Genomic DNA, 18,567 nt, shown 5'->3' on the forward strand with positions numbered 1-18,567 from the left:
TAAATATTGAAATCGCATTTTCACCCTAAATACATCCGACTCTGCGTAATAAGCTCTCAGACTGAATAGCCTACCCTACGGCCCTACCGGTATCACAAGATGCGGCTTACTACCCTAAGCCCAGTCCTGATATCTATTCAATTGAATTTCTTTTGTATATCGAGGGTATTTATAAACCTGTTATATATTTGCGATTTCTATAAAAAGGATTAGCCGTCGGCAAACAAAGCCGTTTAAAAATACCGCTCAAACAATGAACGATTCCACACGATGCCACCTATCATTGTTACGTCATGTTTTGGTTCTCTTCAACAATGCCACAGGTATTTGACGTCATAATTAGATATATCATAATAGACATTGACTCACAATAATTTCACATTTTTGTTCAGTACAGCAGAATTTTTGATACTTTCGTAGTATGTGCAACAAGATGGCGGACACCGGAACGTAGTATGTGTACCAGGTTAGGGTTAGGCCATAATTTCAAGTACAAATACTACGGGAGTCACTTGGCTAGTCCCCGAACTCGTAATAGAACTAAAATAAGGAAAATTGGAATAAAAATATAGTCTAACTCTAATCTAGTACACATACTATGTTCAGATGTTCGGCATCTTGTTGCACATACAGAAGCGCCGTTTTTAGCGATAGTTGGCGTTAATTTTTTTAAATCTGCTGAAAAAGGTTTGGGGTTTTCAGAGCTGCCCGAAATAGCAATGGACGTTTTTCGACCTTTGGTCCCAGAAAATTCTTCCCATACCGTGTTTTTCCGAAAATGAGACCTAGCCTAAATTTTGAAAATGATTTCAATATAAGCCCTATCCTTGAAATAAGACCGAGTCGTGTTATTTATAAGTAAATAAATGGAAACCGGTTTTCATATTTTGTATATTTGAAAATCTCGCAATTCTCGACTTTGTAATCTTGTTTTTGTATAATGAAAATAAAAGACATCTCCCCAAAATAGACTCTAGTGTTATTTTTCGTAGGAAAAATGTGATCTTCAGAAATATGTGAACCAAGATGGCGCACAACCTGAACCCCATACTCGTACACATACAATGTTCAGGTGGAATAAGATGGAATAAGAATGGAATAAGACCCAGCGAATGGTCGGTTGCAAACTGCTTCGTACCTATTCTTTTAATTCGAAATATTCAACAACCTGCTTTTTAAAAGTGTTGATAGCTGGTTTTAGCTCATCACATATAAACCGAAACTCTTCGGAAGATCATCTATCGCCATCAAGTCAATGCATATGAAACAAACAAACAACTGATCCTATACCTGACTTGTACTGGTAACCGAACAACAGGCCGTGTTTGTTATATAATTAAACCATCTCATCGACTTTCCTCTTATCCGGGATGAATATATAAAGATAATTCTCCCTATTCTCGGTCTTTAGGAATATTAACTTCCCTTTCTTTGATATCGATGGTTGTTGCTCTTCTGATGACTCTCTTCAATTATTGATAATGTATGCTAAATAATTAAGCACATGACGACATGTTTTTCCAACAAGATAGTAAAGAGGTTCCACGAATGCGAAAGTGAATAATCTAGTCCAGGGGTGTGCAAAAGGCGGCCCGAGGGTCACATTCCGGCCCGTCAAGCAATTTATTGACATTGTCAATACTCAGATTTTACCCAATCAAGCACAAAATACTAATCCGACAGTTTATGTCTAAAACAGCGAAGCCAGGAATTTTTGAGCGGAATAGGGAGGAGCTGAAATTTATAATTGATAAGTTAGGCAGTAACACCCAGCGGGTCCGATCGGAGGACGGAAAACGTGGGTTATCAATAGTCTTAAGAGTTAGGTAGGGTTTCAGGTAACGAAAAATTGCTATGCCTGATACAGAAAAATGCCTTTATGGCAACCAAGTGTATCAATACTAAAACAAGCAGTGGTTCGCCATATGGTTAAGTCGTCTTATCGGCTTTCCTCTCCCCCGCGATAAATATGTAAATCCTTATCCTAAGCATGTAACCAAGTCTCGAATCTGGTTGGTATTGGAAACGACACTAAACAGGCCCCGGTATGGTAAACGTAAGACCTTAGCTCAGCATCGAGTTTTCTGAAAAGAAAATGAGAGTGTGACTAAACAAAGTGTTCCCGTATTTCATAAACATGTTCCCATTTATTAATGAAAACAGCAAATTTTAAGTGAGGTATCGGGTTCCATAGGACTCAGAAAAAATTTGTACTGAAAATCTGGCTGATTGGTAGCGCAGAAAAGCGATTTGTACAAAGAACATTTTTAAATTGCCACAAACCAGGGGGCAACCTGTGGACCGCGGGCCAAAAGCGACCCATACAGGTGTAAGAGTGTAATGTTTGTATTATTATTATAACGTGCTGCCAGCAGCCTATTTGCACCCCCTCCATAGACACGCCCCTTGCTGATAGACAATAAGTAAATTGAACTCTTTAATTCTGAAACTTGCATCTCTAGTCCTAAGTCAGGCTAACAAATTCAATAAAACATAATAAAAAATTGTCTGATTAGTAGAAAAATAGAAAATCTGTAGAAAAAAACAATAAGTTCGCTTTCACTTTGAACAGGGTCCTATACAAATAGCGGTGCTCCAGAAGTGTGTGTACCAATATGAAAATAACTAATTTTGTTCGCCTACTTTACATCAAGTTGTGTAAAGGGACTGAAACCTATGGGTAGGGGTATATTCACTTGGCTAACGCAGACAGTCACCGAACAAGTAATAGAAATAAAACGAGGAAAATCGGGATAAAATGATAGCCTAACTCTAACCTGGTACACATACTACGGAAGTACCGAAATTTAAAATAGTTTTACTTGCCAAATCTTAGCGTACTTAGGGGAAAATTTTGCTTTGTATTTGCTGTAGTTTTGTAAATACTTGTTTATGCACACAATTCATAAACTGTACAAAAGTGGGAATGTAGATGTGCATGTTACTAGCTAGAGATCTATTAAAATTTAACAAATAAAGTAGTTTTTACATAAAGAGATACGAAATAAGCAAAGGCTGCGAATCACTGCATTATATTTTTTTAGCTTGTTCAGAGTTAAGACATGAAACATGGTACAATAAAAACATATTACCTTAATAAAACCAAAAAAACTACATCAGCTGATATAAAAATAGAAATAATGGAACTTTCAACACAGATTAGTGAATTCACTTGAATTTCAACATCAATACAAGGGCAAATCCCATCTAGATCACTAACTCAGGGCAAACATGGTAATTTTCTTGGCTCCACAATGAGGAGACAATAAAATATACATTAATGTGACATTATCAACCACATATCATATTAAAAAATGCAACACATGATATTCTTTAAAGCTCCTTTCAGCTCAAAGTCAGTTCATGTAACACAATGTTTGTTTGTGGAACGAGATAGAATCCCATCCTCCCAGAGAAATTTAATAAAATTTCATTTCGTATTTGGTGTTGTTCAACAAATATTGTTAAGCGTTTTGAGGTAAACATATTTATAATTTTGGGGGGTAGGGGGGCAATTAGCTGGACATTAACATTATCTGACAAATCATAATAAAAATAAATGAGATTCATAATATTCTTCAGTCAGCTCAAAATCAGTCCATTTAACACATTTCCTAACCAAAAGGGAATCCCCAAGGGATGAATTTTCTTATTATTGGGGAAAATTTTTTTGTTTGTATTTCGTGTTGTTCAACAAATATTGGTTTCATTATTCAGTATTCTTGTTCTGCTGAATTGTGTAAATCAGGGGTTTCAACCTTCTTTTTTCGTGGCATACTTTCGTTGCCCAATAATTCTCGTGGCTAATTAACTTTTAAATACAAGGTAAAAACTTCCAAGAAAAACAATAAATAGGCAGTTTCAATTTAATAATTGAAATGAAAGTAACCATTTAGTAGCAAAAAAAGCATTAGCAACTCATTTCTAATACAATCAAATTCAACTAATTTATCAAAAAGTTTAAAAAAATTTATTACTTAGAATAGAAATTGTTTCCGAGGCCCAGCAGTGAGCCATGGCCCCCTGGCTGAGAACTGGTTGGATAGATTATAAATAGTCTAAACTGCAAAATGCCAGAGTTCGACTTGCGCTTGGCGCTAGATAACGAAGATTGAACAAATAACTTAAGTATAGTATTTATGCATAGTGGGGGAGGGGGGGAATAAAAAAGTACAAAATAGGTGAATGGTTAAAGACCACTGATATTAGATTGCTTTGTTTGGTCATGGTTGAATTATTATTGAAATCACAGAGCATAAATGAACAAAATATTTCACTCAAAATCATTAAAAGAAATCTGATTACATGAAATAAAACAAAAACAACACTCTCTATTTTTTTAATTTTTCATACCATTTATGATGACGACTTCTCTTAGTCAGCTAACACAGATTATAGTTACAACATCCTAACACAAAGCAGAATAGCAGCACATAGTATGTGACTAAATAGAATGACCTTTAACCCCAACCATGATTGTCTCTGTGTCATCGTAAATCGCATTAGGTGGGGCAGTGATATTTTCTGGCGGGGCAGTTCCCGTGTCATCATAAATCGCATTGGGCGGGGCAGTGATATGATCTGGCAGGGCAGTGCCTGTATCATCATAAATCGCATTGGGCGGGGCAGTGATATTTTCTGGCGAGGCAGTACCTGTGTCATCATAAATCGCATTAGGTGGGGCAGTGATATTTTCTGGCAGGGCAGTTCCCGTGTCATCATAAATCGCATTAGGTGGGGCAGTGATATTTTCTGGCGAGGCAGTACCTGTGTCATCATAAATCGCATTAGGTGGGGCAGTGATATTTTCTGGCGGGGCAGTTCCCGTGTCATCATAAATTGCATTGAGCGGGGCAGCATCATTTTTAGCCTCATCATACACGTCCTCGACACTCGGGGTTCGACGAGGTGTGCTAGGGAATGATGGGGTGCTAAGTACGGCATATCCTTCAGCATCATGAGGCAATTCGGTTGGGGGGGTGGGTGTGTCTCTGAAAGGTTGTATGGGGGTAGGTGGGGTAGATGCAGGAATATTTTCTGGGACAATATAATCGGCCTCTTGGGGATCAGCATAAGCTTCCTCCACACTTTGTATTTGAACTGATGCGTTGGGGTTTGGTTGGGGCATCGGGGATAGATACCCTTCTCCATGTACTGGGGTCACGGTTTGGGACTTTTGTCCAGAACTACTGAAAAGTCCGGCAATCTCTTCATATATGGGCTCTTGTGCCGACATTGCGTTATTTTCTCTGTGGCCTCGTTGTCTGTAATAAAGACATATCGTTAGTTGAGATATAAAAAAGTTGGGGCAGGGGAGGAGGGGGGATAAAAAAAAATTCATTTCACCTGTTTTTCCAATAAATCAATAATCCAATCAAAACGGCTATTACTGCTATCTTCAAAGATCCAACTAATATCAAAATTATTATGAGAGAGTTATTGCTGGATTCCGATTTAGTGGAGACGATATTTGAGATTGTATGGCTGAATTTCTTTGCCTGCGTAGTTTGGATGGATTTCTTTGCCTGGGTAGATGGTGTATGTATGGGTAGTTTGTGCATCGGTAGTTTGTATGGATTTCTTCGCCAGGGTAGTTTGTGCATCGGTAGTTTATATGGATTTCTTCGCCTGCGTAGTTTATATGGATTTCTTTGCCTGGGTAGTTTGTGCATCGGTAGTTTGGATGGATTTCTTTGCCTGGGTAGTTTGTATGGATTTCTTCGCCAGGGTAGTTTGTGCATCGGTAGTTTGGATGGATTTCTTCGCCAGGGTAGTTTGTGCATCGGTAGTTTATATGGATTTCTTCGCCTGCGTAGTTTGTGCATCGGTAGTTTGGATGGATTTCTTTGCCTGGGTAGTTTGTATAGATTTCTTTGCCTGGGTAGTTTGGATGGATTTGTTTGCCTGCGTAGTTTGGATGGATTTGTTTGCCTGGGTAGTTTGTGCATCGGTAGTTTGGATGGATTTCTTTGCCTGCGTAGTTTGGATGGATTTCTTCGCCTGCGTAGTTTGTGCATCGGTAGTTTGGATGGATTTCTTTGCCTGGGTAGTTTGTATGGATTTCTTCGCCAGGGTAGTTTGTGCATCGGTAGTTTGGATGGATTTCTTCGCCAGGGTAGTTTGTGCATCGGTAGTTTATATGGATTTCTTCGCCTGCGTAGTTTGTGCATCGGTAGTTTGGATGGATTTCTTTGCCTGGGTAGTTTGTATAGATTTCTTTGCCTGGGTAGTTTGGATGGATTTGTTTGCCTGCGTAGTTTGGATGGATTTGTTTGCCTGGGTAGTTTGTGCATCGGTAGTTTGGATGGATTTCTTTGCCTGCGTAGTTTGGATGGATTTGTTTGCCTGCGTAGTTTGGATGGATTTCTTTGCCTGGGTAGTTTGTGCATCGGTAGTTTGGATGGATTTCTTTGCCTGGGTAGTTTGGATGGATTTCTTTGCCTGCGTAGTTTGGATGGATTTCTTTGCCTGGGTAGTTTGGATGGATTTCTTTGCCTGGGTAGTTTGGATGGATTTCTTTGCCAGGGTAGTTTGTGCATCGGTAGTTTGGATGGATTTCTTTGCCTGCGTAGTTTGGATGGATTTCTTTGCCTGGGTAGTTTGGATGGATTTCTTTGCCTGCGTAGTTTGGATGGATTTCTTTGCCTGGGTAGTTTGGATGGATTTCTTTGCCTGGGTAGTTTGGATGGATTTCTTTGCCTGGGTAGTTTGGATGGATTTCTTTGCCTGGGAAGTTTGGATGGATTTCTTTGCCTGGGTAGTTTGGATGGATTTCTTTGCCTGCGTAGTTTGGATGGATTTCTTTGCCTGGGTAGTTTGGATGGATTTCTTTGCCTGGGTAGTTTGGATGGATTTCTTTGCCTGGGTAGTTTGGATGGATTTCTTTGCCTGGGTAGTTTGGATGGATTTCTTTGCCTGGGTAGTTTGGATGGATTTCTTTGCCTGGGTAGTTTGGATGGATTTCTTTGCCTGGGTAGTTTGGATGGATTTCTTTGCCTGGGTAGTTTGGATGGATTTCTTTGCCTGGGTAGTTTGGATGGATTTCTTTGCCTGGGTAGTTTGGATGGATTTCTTTGCCTGGGTAGTTTGGATGGATTTCTTTGCCTGGGTAGTTTGGATGGATTTCTTTGCCTGCGTAGTTTGGATGGATTTCTTTGCCTGGGTAGTTTGGATGGATTTCTTTGCCTGGGTAGTTTGGATGGATTTCTTTGCCTGGGTAGTTTGGATGGATTTCTTTGCCTGGGTAGTTTGGATGGATTTCTTTGCCTGCGTAGTTTGGATGGATTTCTTTGCCTGGGTAGTTTGGATGGATTTCTTTGCCTGGGTAGTTTGGATGGATTTCTTTGCCTGGGTAGTTTGGATGGATTTCTTTGCCTGGGTAGTTTGGATGGATTTCTTTGCCTGGGTAGTTTGGATGGATTTCTTTGCCTGGGTAGTTTGGATGGATTTCTTTGCCTGGGTAGTTTGGATGGATTTCTTTGCCTGGGTAGTTTGGATGGATTTCTTTGCCTGGGTAGTTTGGATGGATTTCTTTGCCTGGGTAGTTTGGATGGATTTCTTTGCCTGGGTAGTTTGGATGGATTTCTTTGCCTGGGTAGTTTGGATGGATTTCTTTGCCTGGGTAGTTTGGATGGATTTCTTTGCCTGGGTAGTTTGGATGGATTTCTTTGCCTGGGTAGTTTGGATGGATTTCTTTGCCTGGGTAGTTTGGATGGATTTCTTTGCCTGCGTAGTTTGGATGGATTTCTTTGCCTGGGTAGTTTGGATGGATTTCTTTGCCTGGGTAGTTTGGATGGATTTCTTTGCCTGGGTAGTTTGGATGGATTTCTTTGCCTGGGTAGTTTGGATGGATTTCTTTGCCTGCGTAGTTTGGATGGATTTCTTTGCCTGGGTAGTTTGGATGGATTTCTTTGCCTGGGTAGTTTGGATGGATTTCTTTGCCTGGGTAGTTTGGATGGATTTCTTTGCCTGGGTAGTTTGGATGGATTTCTTTGCCTGGGTAGTTTGGATGGATTTCTTTGCCTGGGTAGTTTGGATGGATTTCTTTGCCTGGGTAGTTTGGATGGATTTCTTTGCCTGGGTAGTTTGGATGGATTTCTTTGCCTGGGTAGTTTGGATGGATTTCTTTGCCTGCGTAGTTTATATGAATTTCTTTGCCAGGGTAGTTTGGATGGATTTCTTTGCCAGGGTAGTTTGGATGGATTTCTTTGCCTGGGTAGTTTGGATGGATTTCTTTGCCTGGGTAGTTTGGATGGATTTCTTTGCCTGCGTAGTTTATATGAATTTCTTTGCCAGGGTAGTTTGTGCATCGGTAGTTCGGATGAATTTCTTTGCCTGGGTAGTTTGGATGGATTTCTTTGCCAGGGTAGTTTGTATAGATTTCTTTGCCAGGGTAGTTTGGATGAATTTCTTTGCCAGGGTAGTTTGGATAAATTTCTTTGCCAGGGTAGTTTGTGCATCGGTAGTTTGGATGGATTTCTTTGCCAGGGTAGTTTGGATGAATTTCTTTGCCAGGGTAGTTTGTGCATCGGTAGTTTGGATGAATTTCTTTGCCAGGGTAGTTTGTGCATCGGTAGTTTGGATTGATTTCTTTGCCTGGGTAGACGGTGCAATATGATTGAAGAATTAAGGGGTACGGTTACTGATTGGCTGGGAGTCTGTAGGGTCATGGAAGTTGGTTGTTCAAGTCTTTTTCCTGAAATATAAAATTGAAATCTATTCTTGGACAATTCGTCGCATATCGACCAATGAACATAACAAATAGGGCTAAATCAATGCACATGATAGCTAGGGGTGGGCAAAATCGAATATTTTTAACGAATACCGAATAGTCGAATAACGAATATTTTTTTTTAATCGAATAATTCAAATATTTTTAACGAATACCGAATAGTCGAATAACGAATATTTTTTCAAACACAACAAAAGACCAGAATCTCGGTCGATACTCCTTTTGAAAATAATACGAAAAATTGAAAAATCTGCAGCGAAGCGTTTATTATGCTGGTTAATTTACTTATAATGGCTGATTGTTTTTGTCACCGCGATCGTTTCGGCGGCGATATATTGAAGTTGGTGATATATATTACAGTCCTTTGTCTTTTGTGCGAGTATTAATTCTTGAGGGTCGTCAGATAACGAAGTTTTATAGTTCGGGCATACCGTGCGTTCACGTCTGCAACAGCTGTTAAAGACATCCAAGGACTGACTCCAAAACCCGAATTTTTTTTAAATTTCATCTTTTGCGTTGGCTTTGATCTTACTAATCAACGTGTGTGAATTTACCGTCCCACTTTTAAGCGAACGGTAATATTATTATCTATACCGGTTTGGAGATATTTATTAAGGCGATAATTAACTTTAAATGCTTTTCTATGGCATCTATGTTATTTTACAGATAAACCTCACAAAGCTGCGATTGCGCAATCCTGAATGTTAATTTAAAATTGTGATTGAATAATTTGGCAATAGAGGCATTTCTATGTGGTCATAAGACGAGATGACGTTAAACAGCACTTCTTGAATGATATTTTACATATTATGCTAAAAAAATTGCGCTCGAGTGCTTTTGTGCATAATAGAGTGTCAGACGCCAATTATAACTACCGGTAATTCTTTCAAAGTTTCAACGTTTTTTTTCAACAAAACGATTCTTCTGCGATCATTATAGCTAAAATCATTACAAATTTATTTACGGAATTTATTTTCCAGTTTTCACTTGACGATTTCGATAATGTCACGCCCTTTTCATTAAAGCGAAAATGCAAAATAGGGAATTGAAATGATATGTTATGCGCAAAAAGGAAGCAAATAACACACTGACGCAAAGACAACGATTTCTCAAATTTGTCGCTCTTGTCTGTTAGCGAGTGATGTAGGCGAATTCTCGCGCAATCCACGAACGATTTAGAGATGCACGAATTCCTTGTCCGAGCAAAGCGGCGCAGGTCACGTGGCACCAAATATCCGAATAGTAAAATGCCATTCGAAAAATTTAATATTCTATTCGCTCTTCGTTATTCGAATATTTTTGATAGCTTTTCATGAGGTCGCAGGTGTAAATCTATACAAAATACATGTTATTTATTATGTTATTTATTATTACGGTATGTTATTTAATACTTACCAGATCGAGATCTGCGGCCCGTAGTGATAATATCGACACTTCCTTCTGAAACAAATTTAAAATGCCATCTACAGCTGTCCCCCTCGATACATTCACTTTTATTTGTTACAGACTTGATTTCTCCACTAAAGTTCGATATGGTTGATCCACAACCCTGCACGTTCACCCATTGGATTCCTGAAATTAACAGAATGAGAGTTGAGTTGTTCTCGGAAAAACCGGTAACAGAATTCAAAAAAGGAAAGATAATTTTCATGAAGTGAGATTTTAAATTAAAAAAAGTAATACCCGTAAGTAAATTGAAAAACTAAAAATTATTTGCCTTTTAGATATCTTTCAACATGAATTAAATATTAGAAATATGAAATTGATTGGTCCAGTAGTCGCAAAGAATAGTGATTTTTCACAAAAACAAGAAAAACCCCAATATCAACACAATACAGCAAAACACTTCATTTTGGCACATATTGTGACCAATAAAACGGAAATTTTTATGTTTATCCCAGAAGAGAGGAAAGTTGGTGAGATGGCTTAGTAATCTGGGAGCCAAGGGGAAGGTGTATTGAGGGCCAGACCCCCCCCCCCCATGAAAAGTAAGAAAAAAATAAAGCTCTTGCATCATACATAGCAACTTTTCGTGGCTTGAAACGTTCTTTAGTAGAGTCCGATCAACACTGCCTTTTTAAACCAATAACAATATTTTATCACAAGGATGACTAAAGTAACAAGCAACACTCTAAGAATTCTGTGTTTTTCTTGCAAGATGAATGAAATCTACAACAAAATGTTAAACTCGTGCAATGTTGACAAAAAATTTCATAAAAAGTACAATAACATCCTTTTTTGTGCATCTCTCAGTTTAGCAATTTTCAATACCTAATGATAGAAATTATCAGTGTAAGACCACATTACCGAAGAAAATTGTGTGCATGGCAAGAAAGAACACTTATTGTAAGTTTTTATGCATTGGCTCCAATCATACTTGCTCTTGTGTTTTGCTTTGAGATGGCTCCACAAATTGTTTTTAAATCAGCGGAACCTTGACACAATAATGATGAGCCTATTTTACAAATTACGCCACCGTTATGGCAGACGAAGGCAAGTATTCAAATATTTTACTCGTACCGCTAGAATCAGCCATCTATAACATATCAATACAAAAATTAAATCGTTCCTTGAACGACTAAAGCGAAAGAGAAATCCAAGCGCCGTAGAAAGGGGGCGAAAATTCTTTATTAATCCAACGTAAATTATTTGACATAAAATAAGTAGTTCATGTGTTTCTCTCGCTTCAATTTGCAAGGAAAAGAGAGACATATTCAAAAGTCGCTCTTTGATAAGAGAGAAATAGAAATAGCGAAGAACACTTTGGCAGTCACATGATTGGCCGATAACTATCAGTAAAACTAGTCGATACGGAAAGTTCGAAATTTACGAAAAACAAGGCCGATATATCGATCAGTCCAGGGGTCTGGAACCCATGACTCGCGAGCCATATATGGCTCATTTGATGACGGCATGTGGCTCCCAGAAAAATCTGATATTCCAAAACTAAGCTTACTATAATTACCAGATTTCAAACTATATAGTTATTGTCAAATTTGGCAGAACATTTGCAATATGTTTGAGAACATGCGCTCAGCGCCTATCTAAGTCATGTGCAAGAAGTGCCAGACAGACATTGTGACAAAACTAAGGAATTCTAGAACCTATTTTGTGACATCACGAAGAGATAAAGTTGCGGAGAAAGAGGGAAAAGCCCTCCGTCCCTTTGTTTATTTGTACCCTTTGCAAATTACTGGCTACGCTCCTGCTAGGCCTCTTTCCCATTCACTGACGAGTTATTTCACGTCTCTACCTCATCCGGGATATGCTGGACAAGAAAGGTTCTGTTCCTTCTAAATCTCATTTGTTCGCAGCATAACCAAAAAGTCTCATTGTTCACAATCTCACCAAGGTTAAATAAACACTAAGCCAAACCAGAGGGATTTCTGCCAAAACCTATTATAAGTGCGGCGGTTTGGCTCAACAGACTAAGCGTTAGGAATACGCTCGCCACCGCACCTCTAATTACTCTGCGTTGGTTCGCTGGTTCGAATCCCATGCAGGGACGGTTATGTGCGAGAGGATTGCTGGACTCCTCGCCGTCGTTGGGTGGTTCACGTAACCGCTGGTCGATTACGGCTTCCTCCACCACCAAGTCCATGCTTCCGAAAACAAACAATATAACTAATCCCATACCCGACTTAGAATGGTAACCGGACATACGAATAAGCCGTCTTATCGGCTTTCCTCTCCCCCGGGATAAATATGTAAATCCTATCCTAAATCCAAAGTGGGAGCTTGCCTAGAGCCTCATTCAATGAAGCCCTTCTCACAAGTAAAAGGAGCTATAACTAGGGCGTTAATTTTTTGATCGTAATGTGGGAACAACGATTAAAAATATCTCGTAAAATAAATTGATTATTATATTTGAAAATCTTCGCGTCTATGGTGGGAAATAAAAATAGAAAATCTAATGGAGATCTTTTATTCATTAGGCCATTCAAGTGATTTTCAAAATATTTTAAACTGTGCTTCAAAACGGAAATATAAAATATCAAACATAACTAAATTTGAAAGTATTTGATGTCATCCTATGCTTACTACAAGCCAACCATCAACAAAATACAAAGCCTAGTGCTCAATATTTATACGGAATATGACGGCTCGACATTATGGTGCATCGTGCTAAGCGTTGGGAGTAAGCTTGCTACCGCACCTCTGAATACCTTGCGTGTGTTCGCAGGTTCAAAACCTGTGCAGGATAATCACATGCAAGAGGATTGCTGGACTCCTAGTCGCCGTGGGATGGTTCACATAACCGCTGGTCGGTTACAACTTCTTCCACATCAAATCCAAGCGTTTGCAAACAAATAACAGGCTAACCAATCTCATACCCGAAATGGACTGGTAACTGGACGAGAGGCCGTGGTTTGCCATATGGTAACGTCGTCTTATCTCTCCTCAAAGATAAATATGTTATTCCTATCCTAATTCTTGTGATCTTGCTTTTGAGAAAATGTTCTTAAATTTTTTTTTTTGAAAATGTTCATAAATCCCAATCTTTATAAAATATGAAAAATGTTCAACCCACCTCCAATGAGGAGTAGAACTCCGATCCACTGGATGGTCTTCATTGAATAATTTCGTTTTCAAAATGTAAAAATTCTGAGAGAATAAATACACGTCCACCCCGCCCAAGGTACTCACTGCGTATGACATTGTGAATGGTAGATGCATTGAAGCCAGACCTGCTAAAAAATATAAATTAGTTGCATTTCTGTGTGTTATGTATAAAGCATATCATTTGAAACCGGACAATACACGAGTCATGCTTGAATCATATATGAATGTTTCCTTTACCTCAGGGCCATGCATTGTCTAGTATTGTAGTAATAGCCTAGTTACAAAATAATAATTACTGATAAATTCCACTGAAATTTGAAAGTTTGGGATCAATATTTGACACATTATTTAACGACCCCAAAAACAATGAACTGTTTATTTTTCCAGCTGACAAATTTCCTTTCTCTAAACAAGGAAGCTATACCCAAATATAGTTTTACTCACATCAGGTGTGGGCCACACATTAAAATAGACAATATGTACGGACCATGCTCGACTAAATATGAATAGGATCCTACTTTTAGTTGTGTATATTATACATCATATCTACGTCATGCATCAATGCCAAAATTTATCGAATACCCCAGCAGTGCTGGATTGCATTGATTTAAATCAGCATTCCCCCCCCTAAATGGGAATTACTCCCCAAATTTTTTTTTGTTTTTTGGGGAGGGTGATAATGAGGGAGGAGAATACAGAAACATTACTCTGTATTTGTATAATATTATTTAGTTGTTAAATTTTTTTGTAAAAACTGAAAAAACACAAATAAACAGTACTGAATTGCATTTATTTAAATCAGCATTTCCAAATGTGGAGGGAATTCTTTCCCAATGAGGGTTTTTTTTCCGGGGAGACGGGGAAATACTACTCTGTATTTGATGTTGTTTTAACAATATTACATAGTAGTTTAATATTACTGTAAAATATATTTATGAACACATCATCGTAGCCATTCAGAGTTTTTTCAGGGGATGAGGGGGGCTAAGTAAATCGTTCAAGAATAGAACGAGAATATCGGTTGGAAACCGAAGACTTATTGATCGATAGTTAGGGGATCCCCCAAAACAGAAACTGCAGTTTCGATTCATCCGCTCTTGTAACTTGCGCACTGCGCATCGCACACACACACTCGGCGGGTCTCAAAATTCTCTCGAATTACAAAAATCTAGATCACTATATCAATAATTGATTGATAACTCGCTAATTATATGACATAATTCGCCCAAAATTAATAGGCTTCTGGTCTCAGATATAATGAATGCACATGCAAAATCTGGAGCAGATTCAATCTCGCTTTCGTGAGATATAGCGTGCATCTAACAGACAAACAGACATACATACAGACAGACAAATACCTATCAACATACTTACCGATTAAAATCGATGGGTAATAAGATAGTGTTGAAAATAGTGTCAAGATTTATGTCTCACTGCAAATGCCGCATTTTTTTTTAAAATTTGGTGGAGGGCATGGCTCCTCAGCCCCCCTGGCTAACATGAATTTATATAAATAACATGAATTTTCACACATAGCAGCAAGGGAGGAATGAAGAAATCCAAAATGAGACAAAGGGGGGGGAATGTATTAAAAAAACGTTGGGTACCACCGATTTAAACTGGCATCTGGTGATATCTCATGCCATATAAATAAACCGAGGCTATAGAAAGAATAAGATTTACATATTTATCCAAGAGGAGAGGAAAGCCGACAAGGTGGCTTAATCATACGGTTACCAGTCTATGTCGGGTATGGTATTAGTTAGCCAGTTATTTGTTTCAGGTGCATGAACTTGATTGTGAGGAAATCGTAACCGACCAGCGGTTACGTCAACCACCCTGCCACCCTCCTCTCACACATCATAAACCCCACATGAGGTTCGAACCTGCGAGGGTATCAGATGCGAGCGTATTCCTAACGCTCAGCTTGATCCGCCACGTTGTATGTAAAGCTTGCAGTACATCGGTTCAAGCCTTTTGCGTTAAATTCTCCTCTTTTCTGAAGCCATTTGTTTGTGAGACACATGGAGTGTTTGTTTTATGGAACCAAATGAAGGGACATTTTCGAAATTTGGAAACTATTCCCTACTGCCCATATATTTCCATAATGAAGCAATAAATTCACTTTGATTATTTTAATCTACTTACCAAGATCAGGACACAACGATGATAGTTTCGATATAAATCCCATTAATGACCACATACTATGACTAGAGTCACTACTCCCACTAGTATGACATACTGTGACTAGAGTCACTACTTCAACTGGTATGACATACTGTGACTAGAGTCACTACTCCCACTAGTATGACATTCTGTGACTAGAGTCACTACTTCAACTGGTATGACATACTGTGACTAGAGTCACTACTCCCACTAGTATGATTGAATATATTCCAAGTAAGGTTTAAAACAACTAAAATAATGAAATATCATTTAATTTTGCTCAAACTGTCAAAGCAAGTTACCAGTGATATGTGTAATTTATAAGTGTATTTTGACCCCATAATTAGCATAAGAGCCTATAAAATAATTGATAAAAAATAAATAAATAAAACTGATTACAGAATCAGGAGAGCAAACAAAACCTCAACGTCCTTGAGTAAGGCTTATAGCCAGGGCTGCCATTGATATGAACCCGAAAATAAGGACATCAGAGAAACAATAACAAGATAACAAAAAATGAAATGTAATAAACAAAATGTTTTCATTCTGATCATACTTTGCACCAGAAAGGATTTGCTCCAGCAGTTCTTTATTCATAGAAACTATCTGTTTCATCTCACTTCTAAGTTGTATTTTGATTCAAGTTACACAAACTGCTCTTTGCCGGTAGGCTATTGTTTTGTCATTGTGGCAACTAATTTGCTGTTATTAAGTCATGAATGCACGTAGCAATTAATGAGGTTTTAATATCATTCCTAGCAAATCAATTATTCAAATTGACCAAACTACGTAAGTATTCGGTATAAGAACTTCTACCCCTAAAATAAGACAAAAAATAAGGACACATGTCAAAATAAGGACGTTTCTCAGAAATAAGGACAAAAATATTTTCTAAGACAGAAGAACAATTCTTAGAAATAAGGACGTTATGGAAGCACTGCTCATAGAATTCAGATAAAAGTTGGGAGGTTTTGCCAAAAAAAGTGGTATGTGTCTGCTCACCTAAAATTATTAAATTAATTCACACACACACAAATCCACATAATAAAGAAAAAAAGTGCAAGAAACGTAATATAAATCACTAAATTACATAGTAAATAAAAATTAAACGAAAAATAAAATGAAAAACTATTTGCCGCGCCATATTACAGTATCAATAGTTTTATAACCATTACAAAATTGAATATCAATATGGTAGTACTGCAGTATGGTGAGTGGCGCATAAAGCTAACTCAGGGGCGCGAAACTCAAATAAGGATACGTGAAAGTTCTCCAAATAATCTTGTAGCATGCTACGCCAACGTTTGAATAAGTATATTCCAACTACATAATCAACAGAATGCATAATCAACAGAATGCATAATCAACAGGCGCGGCGGTGTGGCTCTACGGGCTAAGCGTTAGGAATACGCTCGCCACCGCACCTCTAATTACTCTGCGTGGGTTTGCAGGTTCGAATCCCATGCAGGGATGGTTATGTGCGAGAGGATTGCTGGACTCCTCGCCGTCGTTGGGTGGTTCACGTAACCGCTGGTCGGTTACGGCTTCCTCCACCACCAAGTCCATGCTTCCGAAAACAAACAATACAGTTAAAACTAATCCCATACCCGACTTGGAATGGTAACCGGACGAGAGGCCGTGGTTCGCCATATGGATAAGCCGTCTTATCGGCTTTCCTCTCCCCCGGGATAAATATGTAAATCCTATCCTATCCTATAATTCTGCCAATACTAGCAGCGAGCACACTTTTGAAAAGCCCGGTGTTTTCTCGACCCTTGACCCCAGAAAGGTTCCGTCCATAATTTACTTTACAAAATTGGACTTCGCTAAAACCCTCGCTAACATGTAATGTTAACTGATTCGGTATGGACCTTTCCCCGACCTTTGACCTTTATTGTTTTGATTTGGGTCGCTCAGACCAATGACATTAAACAACATGATGCGCAACTTCGGCATTGTTGACCGAAGATCGTATCCGATAGCACGCTCCAATGCACATACTTGACGAGACGAAAACGAGCGAATGTGTGCTGGTTTCAAGGCATAGCACGAATGGTGTTCGTGCCTGCTTTGAAAGTTTTTGTCGATTTTAATGATATTTTGGAAAATTGAAGGTAAAAAGAAATCGGAAAAAGGTAAGGTAAATACTATTGTTGTATATCACACCCGGGCATAGCACGTATAAGTACATGTGAGAAAGCCAGCTTTTGTCAAATACTACGAAGTTATTAATTCAGTACGTACGTTGTTGCGCATTTGCCGAAATTGCCTATTTACTTACCCCTTATGGTTTCAAAAAGTTCATGCACCTCCATTTAGATTTTTTTAATCAGTGAGTGAGGATATATACCCATTGCTGTAACATACCATTGCTCATTCACTTTTATTTGCGTATTGAATCAAAGGGTTATCAAATTCACCTAACATTTCACTCATACCGGTCTATATTGTATAGTCTGATCTCTCAAGTATTTGGAGCCACGAATGCTTGTAATTTTCTGACTAAACCCCTTTGTTAGTTGGTTTATATACCAAATTCAGTAAAACATTTTTACATTAAACATGAGATATTAGATTTATTAGCTTTTCCATTCTAAATCATATAGACTGCTTTGTTTATTCTTAACGAAAATTAATAAATCCCCTCTCTTTCTTCAGATGTGAAAGTTGTGGACAAACCTGTCTAAGCATTGTGAAATTCCTGCAGCACAAGAGGCAATAGCAAAAATAGTAAGTATATAAATCAAGAAATTAAGTCGACATAAAGCAAAACTTTCAACTATTCGTCTAACCTCAATTTCCTATTATTTATTCACAGGACAACTGTAGTAGAAGGAGAGATATCAGAAGTCTGGCGATATATCAGTGACAGTGTGATTCCAAGAAATATAATTAGAATACTTTATAAATGTTTGCAATAGAAGAACAACCTATGGATGCATGCAAAGACATTTGACCCTCCGGTAGAGTTGTGTATGGCCCCTACATCCTGCAAGGCTTGAAGAAAACAACTAAAAATTCCAAAGCGTAAGATTGCATAAGCGGTCCTATTTGTGAAAAGGCACAAAACATGCCAGACATATTTAAAACAGCTTTGAAAAATGAGG

General features: G+C 38.4%; 1 protein-coding gene across 1 annotated transcript; it reads right to left on the minus strand.

Moving 5' to 3' along the window:
• Positions 1-2,384: 2,384 nt before the first annotated feature.
• On the minus strand, positions 2,385-13,896 carry LOC120335723 (uncharacterized). Its single transcript, XM_078110245.1, has 5 exons — positions 13,263-13,896; positions 10,127-10,303; positions 8,335-8,695; positions 5,347-6,699; positions 2,385-5,264 (listed from the first exon to the last, which is right to left on the minus strand). The coding sequence occupies exons 1-5, from the start codon at positions 13,303-13,305 to the stop codon at positions 4,445-4,447; spliced, it is 2,754 nt and encodes a 917-aa protein (XP_077966371.1). The 5' UTR covers positions 13,306-13,896; the 3' UTR covers positions 2,385-4,444.
• Positions 13,897-18,567: the final 4,671 nt, after the last annotated feature.

The sequence above is a fragment of the Styela clava genome, chromosome 2 (assembly GCF_964204865.1).
Source record: "Styela clava chromosome 2, kaStyClav1.hap1.2, whole genome shotgun sequence".
In the NCBI taxonomy this organism is placed as follows: Eukaryota; Metazoa; Chordata; class Ascidiacea; order Stolidobranchia; family Styelidae; genus Styela; species Styela clava.

What these genes read in the sequence shown, in the direction of transcription:
- LOC120335723 (XM_078110245.1), bottom strand. Translation starts at nt 13,305, where the DNA reads ATGAAGACCATCCAGTGGATCGGAGTTCTACTCCTCATTGGAG. An exon ending in GGGCCGCAGATCTCGATCTG is followed by an intron (nt 8,696 to 10,126) that starts GTAAGTATTAAA and finishes TTTATATTTCAG; the next exon opens with GAAAAAGACTTGAACAACCA. An exon ending in TTGATTTATTGGAAAAACAG is followed by an intron (nt 5,265 to 5,346) that starts GTGAAATGAATT and finishes TCTTTATTACAG; the next exon opens with ACAACGAGGCCACAGAGAAA.